Raw genomic sequence first — 20,204 nt, 5'->3', positions numbered from 1 at the left:
CCGAGAATTTTGAATTTTAACTCTGCTTTGACTGTCAGAATTTTGAATCCGATGTCTCCGCCGCCACCTCCATCCGCCGGAGATAAAATCCGATCCAGTTCAATTTGATATAATTAAGAACCACCGCCGTCATATCAGCTTTTACGAGGAATCAAGGGTTTCAAGTGGATCTAGGGTTTGGTTTGTTGTATCTGCTGCCGACCACTGTTAGGGTGGACTAGTTGACTTTGATGATTTTATCACCTTTGGGGTCTGTTCTTTTTTCCTTTTTATCTCCCGAATAGAAAATTCAAAGGGGAAGTTGTATATGGAAATAGAAATCGGGTTTCGTTGTTTGTGTGTGTGTTTGTAACTGCTCAAAGTATTACATAAACTATTTTATTTAATTATTTTTATTGTATAAACTATTTTATTTAATTATTTTTATTGTCGGAAATAGAAATTGGGTTTCGGGTTTCCTTTTGGTGCGAATTTCGTGGTCTAATTCGAAGAAACGAAGGTTTAATCGGATTTTTAAGTTTTCCGGCGAGTATTTGCAGTTTCCAGCGACTTAAGAGAAAGTGGTGACTGGCTAACTTCTTACCCGATCACTTTTGCATGCTATGGGACTCTTTAACAAGTTTTCTGAACATAATAAAGTTGACCTAGAGTTCGTACACACAATAACTTTTTATGATTAGTTGATTGCATTCCGGTGCACTAATCCCTTTGTAAAAATATGTTTGTAATTAGTTTGATACTTTGTCTTTCTTCTTTCTTCTCTTTCATGATACTTGGGATAAGTTAATGCAATGATTAATGATTGTGCATCATAGACTATGGCAGAAGATCCGAAAAAATAAATCAAACTCGTGACTCGGGATCGGATCGACGAGTAGGGGAGTCACGAGTTTTTAAAAACTCGGATCGGAATCGGGGAGAACCCGGATCAGGTTTTTATATAGAAAAATTATATTTTTAAAAAATTATATAGAATAAACTTCAAACTTAAAACATAATTGTTTAAAAACTTTAATATAATTCTTTAAAGTTCAAATTTCATTCATTAAAATCATAAACTTAAATCAATTTAAGATTTTTTTTATTTAAAAAAAAAAAAAATTTGACCAAAGTTGACCCGAGTTTTGACCCGATCCGGTCGATTCTTGACCGATCCACCTGATTTTTGACCGACCCAGGCGAGTTTGACCGAGTTTTACAAGCGACCAATCCGTTGACCGAGTTTTGACCCGATTCCAGCCAACAACAACAGAACCCAATCCCTACGCGGGGTATGGGGGAGGTAAGCTGTAGACAGTTTTACCTCAACACATATGTAGAGAGACTGCTTCCATAGGGACCTCCAACCACAAAGATGTACAAGACGGAAAATGAGAATTGTTTAGAAAAACCCTACCTGTCTGCCGAGAATCTGGCAAGAAGAAATACCTGTCTGCCGAGTCTGGCTACTTTGCGGATCGGAACGAGTATCAACCATACCCGAGTCCAGCCAACTAGACCCATTTAACCCCAGATTCCGATCCCGAGTTCCTGGCCGAGTCGACCGAGTTTTACAACACTGGCTATGATTAAACTAAAGAATTCTCTAATTTTTATCCAAACATCGAGATTTTCAATTTCAGATTCCATCGGATTTACACAATACTTAAATATTATTCCCTCCATCCCATTTTAATTGTCCAATTTTGACTGGTCAACTCTTTTTCTTCCGGCTTTGACCGTAAATATTTTTGTTTGTCTTATATATTAGTTGATGAAAGTTACATTAATGAAAAGTACATGTAAAACTCAATCAATTCATATATATATCAAGTTTTATATAACACAAATAAAAATATTTATGACTAAAGTTGAAATAAAAAGACTCAAAAAGTCAAAATAAGACACTTAATATGAGACAGAGGAAATATATACCAAATGCCACTAATATTATCATTCTAACTCAGTTATGGTGCATATAATATAATAATAATAATAATAATAATAATAATAATAATAATAATAGATTAAAAAAAACGTTCAAAATATATATAAAATGATGAATGTATTTTTAGATTGAAACATAAACAACCCATAGCTACGTGTTGGCACTGACACGTCACTTGGCTGCTCGGTTGCAAAGGCTTTTTATACAAGTGAATGTCCACAACACAAAACGAGGATTTCTCTTTAAAAGATGGCTCAATCACTTGCTTAACAATAAGAATTTGTTTCTTTTTAGTTATTAAATAACGAGCATGGTATCCGCGCAATGCGGCGGCGTAGTGGAAAAGACGGTCTAGTGGTGTCGGTAATGATATTATTGGTGGTGGTGGTGGTAGTGTCAAGTGGTGTAGGTGGAAATTTTTAGAAGATAAGGGCTTAAAGTGTTACGTATTAAAATAAGGGCTTATGGTGTAAATTAATTCATTAAGGGCAAAGTTGGTAATTTATAAAACTCTTTCCATAGTGGATTTTTATTAAGGGGTAATTTAGTAATTTCGTATGTGACATATGAGTAACTATTTCTATTTTATTAGGGGGTACATAATCTTTATAAAGGAGTATAGATAAGTGTATTAAGAGACTGAATACATATATAATATTTGAATTTGAATGTATCAAGTAAAATATAAATAATTGATGGTTATTTTTATTTATTAAATAAAAAATAAAACATTTAATTTGACTGATTGAATAAATTATTAATTATTAAGTTTATTAAATAAAAAATAAATAAGACGTAAGTTACTAACCCAACTCAATGAAAAGTTATTACTCCCAATTTAATTGTCATATTTTGACTGATCAAGTCTTTTCTCTCGACTTTGATCGTAAATATCTTTGTTTGTGTTATATATTAGTTGATGAAATTTATATCATTGAAAAGTACTTTTAAAACTCAATCAATTCATATTATATCAAGTGTTATATTATACAAACAAAAGTATTTATAGTTAAAGTTGAAAGAAAAAGACTTAAAAAATCAAAATAAGATAGACGTAGAGAGCATATTTTTTATATCAAATATTGACATCCTGAATCTTCCAATAATACAATCAAAATCTTAACTACAAAACTAAACTAAAGCAGGGAGTGATTGATCTCTAGTTTGTCAATTTAGATGGGTACCTAACCCTCCCACGTCCACCTACCATAGTTATAAAACGTGGACCAATCTGGACAACACCACAAACGAATATTACCATCTACCTTTTATATATTTTTGAAGGGTAGGTACACTTTTTATGATTTTATCACACGAGTCAAATATCTTATATAGCTACTACTCCAACTTGTGCACCTTGTAAACGATCTCTCTAAATCTAAATTTTCTTCTCCCTCCCTTCCACCACCAAAGTGGAAAGAGCCGTTGACCGTGGTTCCACGGTGTCTAGCGGCGTTGCTCCGGTGACACTTTCCACTACTAGTAAGTTCCTTTTCTTTAGCTACATATATCATGATATATATTTCATAAGTTGACATTATTCTAGCTCAAAAAAGGTAATAAAAACTAGCTAAGTTTAAATAGTACATATTTGATATCTTACATATCTTATAGAATTGTATAGTATGTTTTAGATGGTTTGATCCTTATAATAATGTTTTTGAACTTGAAAACACAATTTGAAATCTTTGATTTTGGCTTGTATCTATATATGTATGTATGTTTGGCCTGGCTTTTTTTAGAAATGGCCTTGAGTTTTATGAAAAAGCTTTAGATTGGATTTTTTTTGAAATTATTATCTTTTTTTACTCTTTTAAAAGTTACTATAATTGGAGTTTTAAAAAACTAAGATTGTATCATGTAGAAAACTCTTGATATATATTGAAATTTTTATCATACAAATTCAAGATTTTAACTTTTACCAACACATTTACCTGATAAGTTGGTTTTGTTATATTTCACAAATTTGTAGATGTACTAAAAACAGAGATCGGATAAGTTTAAAGTACAAAATTGGTGTAAAGTCATACGTACGTGTATCATAAGGAGTATTAGAATTACGTTAATAACACGACATGGTATATGAATAAATGTTAAACCAATGTCAAATTGTTCACGTCTTTTAAAAATTCTTTAAAAGGTTAGCTTTTAAATATATGACTACGACATCATTTGCAACTTATAAAACATGTTTTAATATATAGTTGGCTAATGAACATGTTACATATTAGATGTAAAAGCTTAGGATATGATTGATGAATTTGAAATGTTTCATTTAGTACATAATCTGAAGATCATATTATGTTTATGGTATATTTGAAATTAAAATACTATAAATAACAAGTTATTTATGGAATACAGTTTGTTTTGTACATTTGTGACATCATATAACTAGAATATTCATATAAGATGACGTGTGACATATAAATAACAATTTATTAATGGAATTCACTTATTTTATTGCACAAATATCAATTCTTGATCAACTTGTTACCATTTATGTATACAATTTGTCGAAAACTAAATATATAGACTTATGAATTTTTAACCAGAAAGTGTAAATAATTATTTTATCAAGAAAAAGAAAAATCCGAACAAAAACATTAAAAAAAAAAAAAGTAGCCAGCCAACCAAGTTGTTTGATCGGTATCGATTTCTGTATATTTTGTAAATGGGTATAGGTATATACATATTAAACAATAGTCACAACAATAAAACAAGGGAAATGATATTTGTACTATTAATTTTTATAGATGTACCACAATGTACAAATCATATTGTTAACTGTACAAGTTAAGAATGCCCAGTTGTAGTACATCTATCAACAGAGGTGGTTTGTATAAAACAATATAGATAGGTACTATGGTAGAATGAATCTAGAGTATCATAAAGTTCTAGTGGAGTTAGTTTGACTAAAATATTAAAGATGGCTGCTTTTTTCATGCTAGAAAATGAGTGGTATATATTTTTTAGTATTATAATAGGTGGTGTAGATCGAAACGCATCACATGAGAGTCATGGTTAGGTGTAGCGGAGTAGCCACATTCACATGGCTCACAATGCCACCTATATTCCTACCTAACCCCGTTATTTACCATAAAAATAAAAGTCTAACCTCTTTATTGTAATCAAAAGTATATATATTTATAGTTATACTTTTTACCTCTTCATAACCTATGCCACCATGGCATAACGTGATTGTCCTTTTCAAGTATAATTGACATTGTATCATATAATGTCACTTGTGCTGTTAAATATTTGTTATTTGTATATATACACTATAAGGGAAAGAAACGACAACATTTAGATTGTGTCAAGGATAAACAAAATAAATTTTTATGTATGCATTTACAAAACAAATTTTTCGTTTTCAAAATATATTATTCGTTTTCAAAATTGTTTTTTAAAAAACAGGTATATACATGTTTTTTCAAAATGGTATTTTCATAGTAAATTATATATAATAAAATAACCACTTCATAATATAATCCCAATTTCCAAACACCCTTAGTACAAACAAATTACGAGTAAGTCGTTTTATATATATATATATATATATATATAAATGGATCCGTTAATAAGTCCATTGACTAAGATGAAATATTTTTGTCCCTTTCTATCCATTTTTCCGACCGCTTCGAGACCGCTTCAACAATTATACTCGCAACAACACGCATTCCTTATTATTATACAAAAATAATTAAACATAACAAAAAAAATGGAAAGGAGTACATAATTTTTAAATTCGTTTAGTAAATCTAAATGATAAATATTGTTATTATGTGAAGACAATGTATTAAAGATGTCGGCTAAATTTATTTATTCATTTGCTCGACTTATGGATCTGGTCAGGATTTATTTGATATGATTAAGAATTAAATAATAGAAACTCAGGAAGCAAGAAAATTTTGAATTTTATATTACATAGTTAATCATAATATTATATATATTTTATATATATATGAAAATAAGATTAGAAAAGTCATAACTTTTTTAGATTAAATATACTGGGTAATTATTAATCTTCAATAAAACTTATTTAGTTTTATTTATTCTATGAAAATATCTCCTACCTACTTCCAGTAGCACATAAAGTGAGAGCACTCAGATATGTTATCATGTTATGGTATGATTGGTATCCTATACTTGATGAGTTTGAGGGTATACAAGTTTGTTTTCCTCATGGGCAATATTGTCATATTAAGTGAATAGAATAGATGCTTTTATTTTGACAATAAAATGTACCCTTAGGCTCAAATATATTGGCATGCATGTTAGATAATGTAACAAACATTAAAATTATTCTCACAAGGGGTAATATAATTCTCCTAAAATAAGTGACATGAATTACTATTTACTATGATCTTCACCTTGTTATCATCACTTCTAACTTGTCGATAAATATGTTGTGTTGCAGTTTAAGTAACGATGGATAACGGAATTGGAACAAAGCTACTTCGACATCATGAAGAAGAAGAAGTAGAAGGTGCCTTGACAGAAAGAGTATGGACCGAATCCAAAAAAATATGGAGAGTAGCATTGCCCGGTGTTATCTCTAGAGTTTGTGCATTTGGATGCATCGTTGTCACTCAATCATTCGTCGGCCACATTAGTGACATGGATCTTGCTGGTTACGCCCTTGTGCAAACCTTAAGTGTTCGATTCGTTAATGGAATACTAGTAAGTTATCAGTTATTCTACGCGTCCTGTTTATATATGAAACTTACCAAATGAAAGATAGATTTAACTTGCCACATTATTACTTGTTAATATGTATTGAAGACTAATATACGTTGCTAAACCATACCATGTTTGTTTGATTGGTCTAACAGTTGGGTATGTCGAGTGCAACCGAGACTCTTTGTGGCCAAGCATTTGGAGCAGGGCAACACCATATGATGGGAATATACTTACAACGTTCGTGGATTGTTGATTTAATAACGTTAACTGTTTTGCTCCCGGTTTTCATCTTTGGGACACAAGTATACAGACTCCTTGGTGAAGATGAAGCGATTGCTCAAAGTGGTGGATACATTTCTCTATGGTTCATCCCGTTTATCTACAACTTCGTGTTTAGCTTGACAATACAAATGTTTCTGCAAGCACAACTGAAAAATATGGTGATTGCGTGGCTTTCCATATTCCAATTTGGGATGCACATTCCTTTGTCATGGCTTTTGGTGTATAAGCTCGGACTTGGGGTGCCAGGGGCAATGATTTCATTGTCAGTATCGTCGTGGTTTCTTGTGATCGGAGAACTTATTTACATCTTTGGAGGTTGGTGTCCGTATTCGTGGAAAGGCTTTACGGTTGCTGCCTTCAAAGATTTGGTTCCTGTTGTAAAGCTATCGTTATCATCTGGAGTAATGGTCTGGTAAGTATTGACCCACAAGCATGTCGACTTTTCAGGTCAACGTTCTACAATTCAAATTCATTTTTGACTCACATTTGTTATGCTAGATTATCGTATAACTTTATCAAATAAACTTTCATTATACATTATGTGTTCTAGAATCCAGTTACTAATTGAAGTGTTCTGTGAAATATGAATCATTGTAGCCCAATTATGATGTTGATTTGACCAAAAAAGTCAAAGTTGAAGTAGCTTATGAAATTTGCTTTTTGTATCATCCATGTGAAGCTTATACTTTTAAGTTTTAACACCCTTTTTCCCTGTCCTCTATTTTTCAGCTTGGAGCTATGGTACAATGCTGTTTTAGTCTTACTTGCTGGATACATGGCGAATGCTGAAATTGCTATTTCTGCCTTCTCCATATGGTATACAAATTGAGAAAAGTTTATTCAGTTATTTAACTAATTAATATCTACTAAGAAATTAAGCTAAGTTTAATTTCAAAATTTTGCAGCTTGAACATTAATGCATGGGAGTTCATGATAAGCCTCGGGTTCTTAGGCTCTGCATGGTATGCAGCGTATCAATTAAATCATTATAAATGCAAATTTTATATTAGATTGGTATCTATATAACAGGTACCGTATTGTTTAAATAATATGCAGTGTCCGGGTTGCAAATGAACTTGGAAGAGGAAATGCTAAAGCAGTGAAGTTCTCTATTAAAGTTCTGTTGGGAACTTCCATCGTGATAGGAACATTTTTCTTTGTTCTTTGTTTGACGCTTGGCAAAAAACTTGCATACTTGTTTACGGATGATGATCGAGTTGCAGATACTGTATCAGATCTTACTCTACTACTTTCATTTTCGGTGTTGCTCAACAGCATTTATCCGGTCCTCTCAGGTAATTCTACTATTTGAATTCGTCTACTTTTTTATCTTGCTTTTTAAGGCTATGAAGTTTCTATACTAGGAAAGTATACTAGTTGTTTTGAAAAGTATATTAGTGATTCTTTTTAAGTTTCTACACTCAATATAAGGTTTTGTTTCATTTTGGATTTAGTGGTTGTCGATTCAACTTCCTATTTTTGGAAATACTAGGATCACTGTTCACTACTTCACTATAACGGATTTCTGCCTAAAACCCTATAAGAGTTAATGGAGAACGGCAATGTCAGTTAAACTGTGAACATACATGTCTTAATGAACATAATGTTGGACTTTCATTTCAAGATTTAGACCTGTAAAAGTATATATATTAGTTGTTAACTGTATTTTTTTATGTCAAAATTTTCAGTCCATAAAATCTTGCATAGTTATACTTGGTGAAATTCAGTTGAACGATGCTCTTTCTGTATATGAATTTCATCAAACTTATACCTGTAAAAGCTTATTGTTAGACTTCCGTTCAAATTAGGACCTCTATATTATGGGGAAGTACTTGGTGTTTATTTTCATTACCTTGGGTTTGTCAAACAATTTGAATCCTCAAATTTTGTTATCGTCAGGTGTGGCCGTCGGAGCTGGAATGCAAAGTATTGTAGCAGTGATCAACCTCGTTTGCTATTACCTAATTGGTATTCCAACCGGAGCATTGCTGGGATATATGACAAGTCTCCAAGTAAAGGTATACTTATTGACATCCATATATACAATCATGACAAAAACAGGATACCGTTAGGATCAATTATTTCCTCAATTTTTTGAGATAAATAATGATATTTTTTTTGTTGTATCACTCAACAGGGTATATGGATTGGAATGATTTTTGGAATTGTAACTCAAACGCTTGCGCTTATGTACTTGACATGGAGAACAGACTGGGATGATCAGGTAAACTTTGAGAAATCATAATAAGGTTCATAATTTAGAGTTTTAGTTATCCAAGATCACAAGATTTCTATATTTAGAAAATTCCCTTTTTCGTATTGCAGGTTAAGAAATCATTGGAACGACTCAACCGGTTTTATGTAAAAGTACCCGGAAATCTTGACGAGATTTCTAACTGATCACATTCTGATAACCGATGTAACGAGATTTTGTAGATTTTTGTTGGATTTTACAGCCATTGCTGGGAAGGGGGGTGATTCTTTTCTTGTTTATTAGATGTTCTTCACTTGCTATTATTGGAAATAAAGTTTTTACTAGTTTAATATTTTGATTATTTCCGTCAACAGTCCCTCTTATAAGGATATATGGCTGTAAACTCCAAATTGTATGGTTTTATAGTATTGATATATCTTTAAAGGTGGTTAAGATGCAGATTCTATCTGGAATCAATTTTGTCTCTACGAGATCGGTGAAAAATCCCTGTTTTACATCTTTGTTTCTTGTAATTACCCTTAGACCGATGCCAAGAAGCACATTGGCTGGCTTGCTGGTTTGTGGTGCCAAACCGATGCCATTGGCGCACTCTCATCGCTTGAGACATCAGTTAGAAGAGGTTGGTTAAGCGGCAAGGTTTTTATGAGGTCGTGGGTGTCGAAGTGTTCAACCCAATGGCTACATAGCCGTTTAAAGTTTTTATAAAAACCTTTACACTAAATATACATGTTATATCCACATCTAATTCACACTTTAATAACTATTACAAAATTATATAAACTTATTTTATACAATTGTCTTAAGTATTTACACAAGATTTATTATCATTGCTTAAAAAAATAATCAATCTCGTTCATTCACAACATAATGATATGTTTCAAAATTTATTAAATACTCAAATTCCATCACCGGTGAATTCTTCATCCGTTTCGCAAATGAAAAACTACTTGCTAGGGCTGGCATTACAGGTCATACGAAACTTGTTAAGACACGAACCTGTTAAGTGTAACACCCCAATAATTTTAAGGTAATAAAATAACTTTTTTTGTAGTTTTGACATTAAAATAAGTTCCTAATATTTTATTTTGGTTATAGGGTTAATTTAGTTGGAACCTTAACGGATAGCGGGTAAAATACCCACAAAAGTAAAAAAAAAAAAGGGGCGTGGCATCACATTAGAATGCCAGCCACTTTCCCACTTCACTTCCATCACCTAACTTACTCCAATATCTCCTTCATCCTCTTTGATTCTTCAATCCAATCTCAATTCATATAAACTTGACTTCTTATCTCAAATCAAAGACTCATCAAGAACCATAATCTAATATCATTCAAGAATTTACAAGTTAGGGTTTTGATGAACTAGTGGTGGTGGTGGCCGAAATTATCAAGAGAAAAGGGGGAGAAGAAATTGAGATTTCAAGTGTTAATTTAATCTTATATTCCTTTGAGGTAATTGTTTCCTAACCTAATCTCCTTTCCTTATTAGAAATTAGGGTTCTTGAATATAGAAATTGGGGGGTTTTGATAGTGTTGAGCCCAAATATGAATTTCCCCCAAATTATGGAATATTATGAGTTAGTTGTTGGGTTGCTTATGTTATTATTGATTGAAAATTAGAATGTTGATGGTGAAGCTTCAAATATGATAATGATGATTTTTTCTAATATTTGAAATAATGATGATGATGATGAAATCTTGGAATTGATATGAAAACTTGGTAAAGTAAGCCATTCAATGACTTAGTGAAATGGGTTGGAGGTTAGAATGCTAGTGAAAAGATTGACTAGTTATAGTGAAATAGCTAGGAAATGTGAATGATGTCTTATATGTGCATTATGATATGTTCATAGGTTGAAAGCTTGAATTTGTTGCTATTGCGGTTATCTTGGTTGTTATTGTGTCGCGAAGGAGGTGAGTATACTTGCATATATTGTATATTCGTCGGGTCAATTACCAATCATGTTGAGTGAGTCCATGGTGGTAATTGATTTGGCGTTAAGTCCCATGTTTATGGTTGAGTTTGATTACAGGCCTAATTGGTGGCCATAGGCTCATGTGGAGCATTTGTTATTGTTTTAATTGTGTGATTGTAATCATTTGCTTATATGGATCCATGTAAAGCCTAGCCCAAGGGTGAGTATTATGGATATGACACGACGGTGTCATAGTCCATATGCAACAGCCCCTTGAGCATTGCCCTCCTTCGTTTATATGATATTATGCAAGCATATTCACTAAGCATTCGCTTACCTTTCAGATGTTTACCCTTTTGATTATAGGTGGTTCTGGAAGAAGGAACTAGGTTTGCTTGTCTCGAAGAATAAAGAACGAAGTTGCTAGGGATTGTAGATAGTTGGAAGGTATCTTGGCTATTCTCGGAAGAATAGCATGATTTGGTTAGAAACCTAGTTGTCCCTCTTGACATTGGCTCATGGTACATTTTGGTTGTTATTGGCCATATTTTGATATGTTTTGTAAATGGCCATGTTCATGTCTTTTGGAGTTGATAAGGATAGTTGGTTTGGTTGTAGCATGTCAAATGGGTAATCGACCCATATAGTTGCGTGGTCGATCATGGATCAAACTAATTTGACAAATATGAATGTTTTCGGGTTAACTCTCTTACTTTCAATTCTGGAATGTAATTTGCTTATAACTTTGGTTGTGGTTCAAAGGTTTTGGTTAAGTCTTAAAGTGGGCCACTGCGGCGCAGTGGGAGCGTGCCAAGCCGCGCAGTGGGAGCGTGCCGAGCCCACTGCGGCGCAGTGGAATCCCACGGCCAAAATTTCCTTTCTTCCCACTGCGGCGCAGTGGGAGCGGGCCAAGCCCACTGCGGCGCAGTGGAGGTTCTTCCAGCTTTGGTCCGAAGTTTTGCACTGTGGCGTAGTGGGTGCGTGCCAAGCCTACTGCGGCGCAATGAGGGTAAAAAAAAAAAAAAAAAAATTCGTGTCTTTGAGTTTATCGAGTTTTGTCGTTTCATTAAGGTCAAACACGAACACGACCTGTTAACTAATATTTTTTTCAAACACAAACATGACACGTAAATTAACCGGTACACATGTTAAAACTTGTTAAAAAACCTGTTAACATTTATTTTATATAAGTCTTGATTAATTCTTTAAAAAAACCCCTTAATGATACAAATATTCTTACAAATCTTAATCAATACATAACCATAGTCTTTAACATTGCAAAAGTTTATAGACATCTTAACTAATGCTAATCATATATCAAATTATAATATCAATTGTTAGTATTTTTTTTTATATGTGTATAACCTTAAAAAGGTTTTAACAGGTCCTAACAGGTCGGTACTTGTTAAGACATGAATCTTAATAGGTCTGGACCTGTTAAAACACGAAACCTGTTAAAAACGGGTCATGTTATCTCGTGTTAACGGGGTTCGTGTCAAAATTGCCGGTCTTACTAGTTGCCAAGAAATATAGGGTTTGGCAAGTTGTAATAATCAATCTTTTTTTTCTTTTGTGAAATACTATCGTAAAACCGATTTTAACCCTCCAATGTTACCACAGTTATATCAATATCAAATAAATCAACCAATAACATCCCAATTCCATTCTCAGTTTCAACCCCATTACTTTTTCTATCCATCCATCTAAAATAAAAACCCTTGGTCCTTTTTTTAGTACTTTCCTTAACTTTTAACAACATTTCCTTAATAATAATACATAGTATTTAGAGAAATTATCACAAATCGTTCATGTGGTTTGCTCGATTTGCATTTTTCTCCTTGTACTTTTTTTTTTTATCATTAGGTGTCTATGTACTTTTCATTTTCATTGCTAGTCGTCTCTGTCACTAACAACCGTTAGTTTCAGCCGTTAAACCTCTCATGTGCAATGCACATGAGGGCATTTTCGACCGATTTGTAACCATAGGGACTATTTGTGAAAAAATATATTTGAGGGTTTACACACTTCATCATCTTCCCCCACAAAATTTGGCAATCATCTGTAACCGGCCGATCACCGCCGGAAAAGTCTCCAAAAGCCGACAACGTCGCCCCAATTCATCATCTTCACCATTTCAAACCCCAAACACCTCTATCACCTTGTAACCCTCCATAACTAACAAAATCATACACCCACCACCACCCAACAATTACTGTCGCCGCCTGTAACATCCTAAATTTATTAAGCCAATGAAAATTAACCTATATTATAGTTTTGACATTAAAATAGTTTCCTAGTATTTTATTTTTGAATATGGGATTGTTTTAGTTGGAACTTTAGCGGATAGCGGGTAAAATACCCACAAAAACTCATTTGGGTCGTGGCACTTAGAAAAGTTGCCAGACACTTCTTTTTTTTGTTGAATCACAATTCCACAAACCCTTTTCATTATTCACCTTTTCTTCATTTCCATCTTTACCTTAATTCTAATTCTCCAAGTAATTCAAGAAATTCTTCAAAGCTTGATCATAATAATAATCTTCCTTCATCTAAGAAATTGAAAAGTGAGGTTTATGCCTAGTGGCGGTGGCTGAAATTTTGAGGAGAAGGAGGAGAAATTAGGGCTTGAATTCATGATTTTTGTTCTTGAAACATTAAGGTAATTTTCTTATTAATCATAGTTTTAATTATTGTAGAAATTAGGGTTCTTATTATTAAATTGAATTGGGGAAATTGGGGGTTTTCTTTATATTGAGTAAATTGATATAATATGAATTAGGGTTCTTGTAAGTTAATCAAATTAGGGTTTTATTTGAGTTGCATGATAGATTTTGATGAATGGAAGTAAGAAGAAACCTGGACAGATTCTGCCCCTGATGTTGTAACGAGTTAAACACCTTAATGACAGCATTTTCACTTGTTGAGTCCTAAAAAGAAAATGTAGGTTATTGTGTTAGCAAAATTTTCCCACTGGAATGAGTTCAAAATTCGAAGTAGAACTCTAGTTATGAATTTTTGAATCCAGTGGCGCAATGCTGATCTTTCAGCAAAAATGATTCTGATGTCTGTTGTTAAAACGGGTAAAACACATTCTTGCAAGTTAATTCATGTTTTGGTCACTGAATATAAAATGTACTAAAATGTGTTAAGAAGAAGTGGCCACTGGAATGAGGTCAAAATATGGTGTAGAACTCAAGTTATGGTCATTTGAAGGCAGTAGGGTCAAAGCTGTTTAACAGCAGCAGTTTTGATTTTTAAAACGACCAGAAGTCACCTTTGAAGGACAATTCACATATTGGTCACTAAAGATAAAAGGTAGGTATATGTGTCACCTAAATTTGGCCACTGGAATCAAGTAAAAAGAGTAAGTAGAACTTGAGTTACACTCGTTTGAAGGCAGCTTGGTCAAATGATAAAATGGTACTTTTTGTATGAAAACGATATAAGAGATACATGTTAGGTGAACTAAACCCAAGATTAACATAAGAGTGTAAATGATGGGTTGGGTGTTGGAATGCTAGTGATTATGGCTAGGTGACCTTATACATGATGAATGACCATTCGTGTGTTTTTAATGTGATTTGATAGGTTGAATGCATTACGTTGTTTTATGGTCATCTTGCAATTGTGGTCGCAAACAAGGTGAGTGTATATGCATATAATCATGTTTTTGATATTTGAGGTCATAGGTGGGTAAATTCCTATGACCCATTTGTTTGATTGATTGTGAGAACTAGTAGGTGGGTAAATTCCTACTAGTCATATTGTATGTAAGAACTAGTAGGTGGGTAAATTCCTACTAGTCATATTGTATGTAAGAGCTAGTAGGTGGGTAAATTCCTACTAGCCATTGTACCCATGGCCATGTTGAAAATGATTGTGTGAGCTAGTAGGTGGGTAAATTCCTACTAGCCAAATTTATTTTGTGAGCTCGTAGGTGGGTAAACTCCTACTAGACAAATTAATTTTGAGAGCTAGTAGGTGGGTAAATTCCTACTAGCCAAATCGTTGATTACGACTAGTAGGTGGGTAAAGTCCTACTAGTATTATGAATGATATGGATGAGATGACTATGAATTGATAGGCTAAAATTGATGCACTTATGTATGGTAATTTGTATTCGATTATAAGTGTATGCATTCACTAAGCGTTTAGCTTATTCTTTTAGTTGTTTACCCTTTTATAGGTTGTCCCAGATGCGGAAGAAAGTAAGTATTGTAAAGATTGAAGTTAAAGATGCTTAATGGATATGGGTTGCTTTGGTTAAATGCGGATAATGGTATTGGTAATAGGACCCATAGTGACCCCTTTGAACTATCGGCGCTTTGTACACTTGTTATGTCTTTTTGGAGAATTATTATGATGTCTAGTGTTGGACTCGAGTTTTTGGGTATTTTAAATGGGTCGTTTTGTAGTTGTAATATATTGATTTTGTTTAAACGCGTTTTGGAGAAACTCATAATCCGTAACAGGTTTGGATGATGATTTTACGAATGGGTCATGCCAAAATTTCTAATTTTGTACGTCGTCATTTGTAAGATGTCAACTCGGGTAATTGACCCATTTGGTGGTAAAGTGAATGTTTGGTCAACGGATACTTTTACCTTGCGTATTTCTGAGTCGAAAACTTATTTGAACTTAGAAATGTTGTATTACGAAGTTTGGTTTGATTTTGGTAGTCTGTAAGTTTGGTTAAGCACCTAACGATTTTTGGTGTTGCTGAGCTGGTGCCCACTGCGGCGCAGTGGGGGTAATTTTACCCACTGCGGCGCAGTGGGGATTCTCGGTCCAGGGAGCATGTCACTTCCACTGCGGCGCAGTGGGGATTGCATCCACCCACTGCGGCGCAGTGGGCACATATAAAAAAAAAAAAATCCTTATTTTTCTATTAATCGAGTTGTGTCGTTACACCGCCTCCCACCACCGTCGCAACCCCAATTGCCGGAAAACATCAATAACAGCGTCCCCACCACGACAACCTCCATTCCCGACCTCCACCTGAGGCCTTTTCTTTCTAAAATTTGGGGTTGTCGTGGTGGGGGACGCTACTGCTGATGTTTTTCCGGCAGTTGGGGTTGCGACGGTGGTGGGAGGCGGCAGTAGTTTGTGTTAGGTGGTGGTGGGTGTATGGTTTTGCTAGTTATGGGGAGATACAAGGTGATAGGGGGGTTTGAAATGATGAAGATGATGAAATGGGGCGGTGGTTCTCAGCTTCTGGAGACTTTTCCGGCGGTGATTGGCCGGTCACAAATGGTTGCCGGAATTTGTGGGGGAAGATGATGAAGTGTGTAAACCCTTAGAGATATTTTATCACAAATAGTCCCTATGGTTACAAACTGGACTAAAATGCCCTCATGTGCGTTGCACATGAAGGGTTTAACGACTGAAAACTAACGGTTGTTAGTGGCAGGGACGACTAGTAATGAAAATGAAAAGTACAGGGACACCTAATAAAAAACAAAGTACAGGGATGAAAATGCGAATCGAGCAAACCACATGAATGATTAGTGATAATTTCTCTAAAATTTATTATTATATAAATTAAATATTGTCTGGCGTAATACCCGGATGAATCTATGTTGCTATTTACATGTTTAATTCATAATAACATATTGAGATTTCGTAGGTTTTGAAACAATGACTTTATTCTTAGAGAAATTGTCATAAATCGTAGGTTTTCGTCCCTGTGCTTTTCATTTTCATTGCCAGATGTCCCTGTCACTAATAGCCGTCAAAAAAACCCCGTTAAACCCCTCACGTGCAAAACACGTGAGGGTATAATTGTCCAACCAACTTAATATACAACCACAGGGACGACTTTTATCATTTATATCTTCCCAAAAAATTATTTTATAAAAACACTTTATTCTGAAACCTAACTAATTTACGTATCCATCATACATCTTTCATTCCATATGTCTCCAAACAAAATCCAATGCATCTAAACTATACCTTTATCTCTTCTCTGAACCAAATAATCATTCATATACATCATACATCTATCATTCAAACACAGAACATCATCATCATTCCATATGTATCTATACCTATTTTCATATTTTACTTTATCAATAGCAATTACAACAAGAAAGCCTAATCAAGGAACAAAAGTTAATACTCCAATAAAGATTTGAGTTGCTGCCGCGCGATAGTGTAACACAAAGAGATTGGTAGTGTAACAAGATGAAGATGGTCGGAGATGGTTCCCGGTGGGGTGATGTTGACTTACGGCGGTGTTCCTGAGTAACGTTCGAAAGGGGAAAAAAAAGGGATAAGCTCTAGCACGTTTTTCAAGTCTAAAGAATGGAAGAGTGAGAGATAAACACTTTTAGTATGGAGTTTATAGATTTATATCTCCTTTATTTGATTGAAAAAGGGTATAAATAATCACTAACTAGAGATTGATTAATTAATTACCAACCACTAATCAGCAACTTTGTTGCCCTCCTCATCTTCTGATCACTAAAAACAAAGACAAACCAACAATCTTCCTCATCATCTTCATTTTCTTAATTTTGGTCTTGGTTTTCATTGAAAAGTTTACAAATATTTTTCTTTGTTTTTTGTTTGATAATTCTACATCTATTATTATGAATTAAAGATTATATATATACATGTCATGAAATGATGGGTTTAGATTTCGCAGGCCATAGACTTGAATCTTCTTGTGTGTTTTTGTTTTTACTCCAAATTTGTAAGTTTTGGGAACTATAATATGGATAGATATATAAGTGTTATAATGTTATGTATGTTTTGCAAATTTTTGATTGCTTTTGGGAATGACAATATGGATTTATGGATGGATAGATACATGTGTGTATGTATATCTGCAAAATAGGGATAAAGTAAGATGAGGAAGATAAAAATGTATATATATATATATATGGACAGTTATACCCTCACGTGGTATGCACGTGATGGGTTTAATGAAGCAAATGTGACGGGACATTAATGACAGGGACATCTGACAATTAAAATGAAAAGTACATGGACATCCAATGATAAAAAAAAAGTACAGGGATGAAAATGTTAATCGAGCAAACCACATAGACGATTTGTGACAATTTCTCTTATTCTTGTGATGTGTGTTGAATATCCAAGACTTCATGAGTATATGGTAAAATTTTCGTAAAACTCTGTTTTGAAATTTTATAAAATCAAACTACATAGTTTACCACTTCTTTTGTATGTATCAAAAATGAAACCTTTTATTATGTGATAAAGTTGAGAATATAAGGTGTTAAAAAACACTTTTAAAAACATTTTGCTTTCAATGTTAAATACATGAACATTTATTATGAATGTTATAAAGATGACTATTTTTGAAGCACATAATTTATTTTCAGAAAAATCAATTATGAACAAAGTAAATATTATCTCAAGGATACATTGTTATAATGCATAATCTAAAAGTTTACATTGGCAGAATCAACTGAAAATACATCGTTAGAAAATATAATAAGCAAAAATAAGATTTTGACAAAGTATTCAAAAAACTGAAAAAAAATTAAGTTACTGAAAGCTTGATTCAACAATCTATGAACCAAGTTAAATTTAAAATTAAACAACTAAAAACCTAACATTATAAAATCTTAAATAAAACATGGAAATCAAGTTAATGTTAGAATTGTGGGTACATCTCTACAATATCTAAACATAATTATATAGGGGTCGGGTATTGTAAAACAAGTATTAAAGTAAAACAAATAAGACAAGGTCTTAAACCTTAGATCATGGTTAAATTGATGCACGAAAATTCATGAAACAATTGATATATGAAGATTTTCATGATACGCGGTGATTATCACTGAAGAAAAACATATTATTTTATTTGTTTTAGTTTAATAGTTGTTTTATTTACCTAAAACCTAATTATATAATCTCATAATCTTAATATTGTAGTATCAGTAATGGTCAAGCTAATAAACAGTGACTTTTTGTCTTTATTTATGTTTTACAGATAAATAGAAAGTCTATCATTTGTAAAACCAAATATTGATTTGGTTCATTGGTTGGAGATTTTTCTTTTTAAAGGTTTCACTTTGCCCCCGTGCTTTTTCCATTTTTCCTTTTCAGCCCTTCTATTTTTGTTTATTATTCGTTCTACCCTCTAAACTTATATAAATTTTCTGTTTTTATATAATTTAATTTTTTTTACCTTTACTAAACTTAATATTTTGTTCTTTTATTATATTTTGATCATTTTTTATTTGTACCTAATTGTTTTTATACATTTTTTTGCTAATTTTTAGTTTTTACATGTTTTTTTTATTAACATTTTTGATTTTTATTTTCAAAATATTCTTTTTTGTTAAAGTTTTGTGAACAATTTATTTTATTTTATAATTTATATTTTAATTTTTTATATGTTTTGATAGATTTTTGTTTTTTAACCTTTTTTTCCTCTATAATAAGTTGGTTTTTTTTAAAACCTTCGATTTTTTTTAAAAAAAAATTCTTCTTTTGGTAAAGTTTGTTTCATATATATTTTTTCCGGTTTTTTGTTTAGTCGTTTTTATTTTATTTTATTTATTTTTTGTTTCGTTTTTGGGTTCTTTTGTTTGGGCTTATATGGAGTGATATTTTTGGACGTGCTTATAACATTGTCATTCCATTTACCTACAGCATCACGCATCCACGATTATTAAAGCCCGCATTACGGGCGCTGATATTCCTAGTTTTATATATGATCCATTTAGGTCGTATACATATAGGCGTATGGCAATGAAACACTAGTTAAACTTGACTTTTAAAAAGCTACAGAAATAGTGAAATTGGGTCGGGCTTAAATACACGACGGATTAATCCATTTGATTATGGGTCAAACAAGTGGACCCATAGGTGCTAGATGGTGGTCAACGAGTCAAAAGGGAACGGAGGAGAAAATTTATGACTAATTTTCTAAAATATTGCTTGGAGTAGAGGTGCAAATACCAGTTAACCGGTTCTGGTTATTTTTTTTAGTAACCGATTCCGGTTATTTTTTAAAAAAAAAAAAATCGATTACGGTTAACCGGTACCGGTTAATAACCGGTTTGGGTTTTAAAAAATTATAACCGGTGTAATCGGTTTCGGTTAATAATAACCGGTTAACTGATACCGGTTAACCTAATAGGTTATTTTTTTAACCGCTCACTATCAATAATATATAAGCCAAAAGAGGTTTTCTTTTTCAACATAAAAC

At 32.9% G+C, this 20,204-nt stretch overlaps 1 protein-coding gene and 1 long non-coding RNA gene across 2 annotated transcripts; both read left to right on the top strand.

The window, feature by feature from the left end:
• The first annotated feature begins 3,227 nt into the window (after positions 1-3,227).
• LOC122581694 (protein DETOXIFICATION 24-like) lies at positions 3,228-9,435 on the top strand. Its single transcript, XM_043753947.1, has 9 exons — positions 3,228-3,409; positions 6,345-6,607; positions 6,760-7,301; positions 7,619-7,705; positions 7,795-7,851; positions 7,946-8,184; positions 8,789-8,907; positions 9,027-9,113; positions 9,215-9,435. The coding sequence occupies exons 2-9, from the start codon at positions 6,356-6,358 to the stop codon at positions 9,287-9,289; spliced, it is 1,458 nt and encodes a 485-aa protein (XP_043609882.1). The 5' UTR covers positions 3,228-3,409; positions 6,345-6,355; the 3' UTR covers positions 9,290-9,435.
• Positions 9,436-10,483: 1,048 nt separating this feature from the next.
• Positions 10,484-11,724, top strand: LOC122580989. The gene is made up of 3 exons (XR_006320939.1): positions 10,484-10,556; positions 10,958-11,018; positions 11,387-11,724. It is a non-coding gene; the product is annotated as an uncharacterized LOC122580989 (long non-coding RNA).
• The last annotated feature ends 8,480 nt before the right edge of the window (positions 11,725-20,204 follow it).

The sequence above is a fragment of the Erigeron canadensis genome, chromosome 9, assembly GCF_010389155.1.
Source record: "Erigeron canadensis isolate Cc75 chromosome 9, C_canadensis_v1, whole genome shotgun sequence".
NCBI classification, from domain to species: domain Eukaryota; kingdom Viridiplantae; phylum Streptophyta; class Magnoliopsida; order Asterales; family Asteraceae; genus Erigeron; species Erigeron canadensis.
This window is presented reverse-complemented; position numbering and strand designations above follow the sequence as displayed.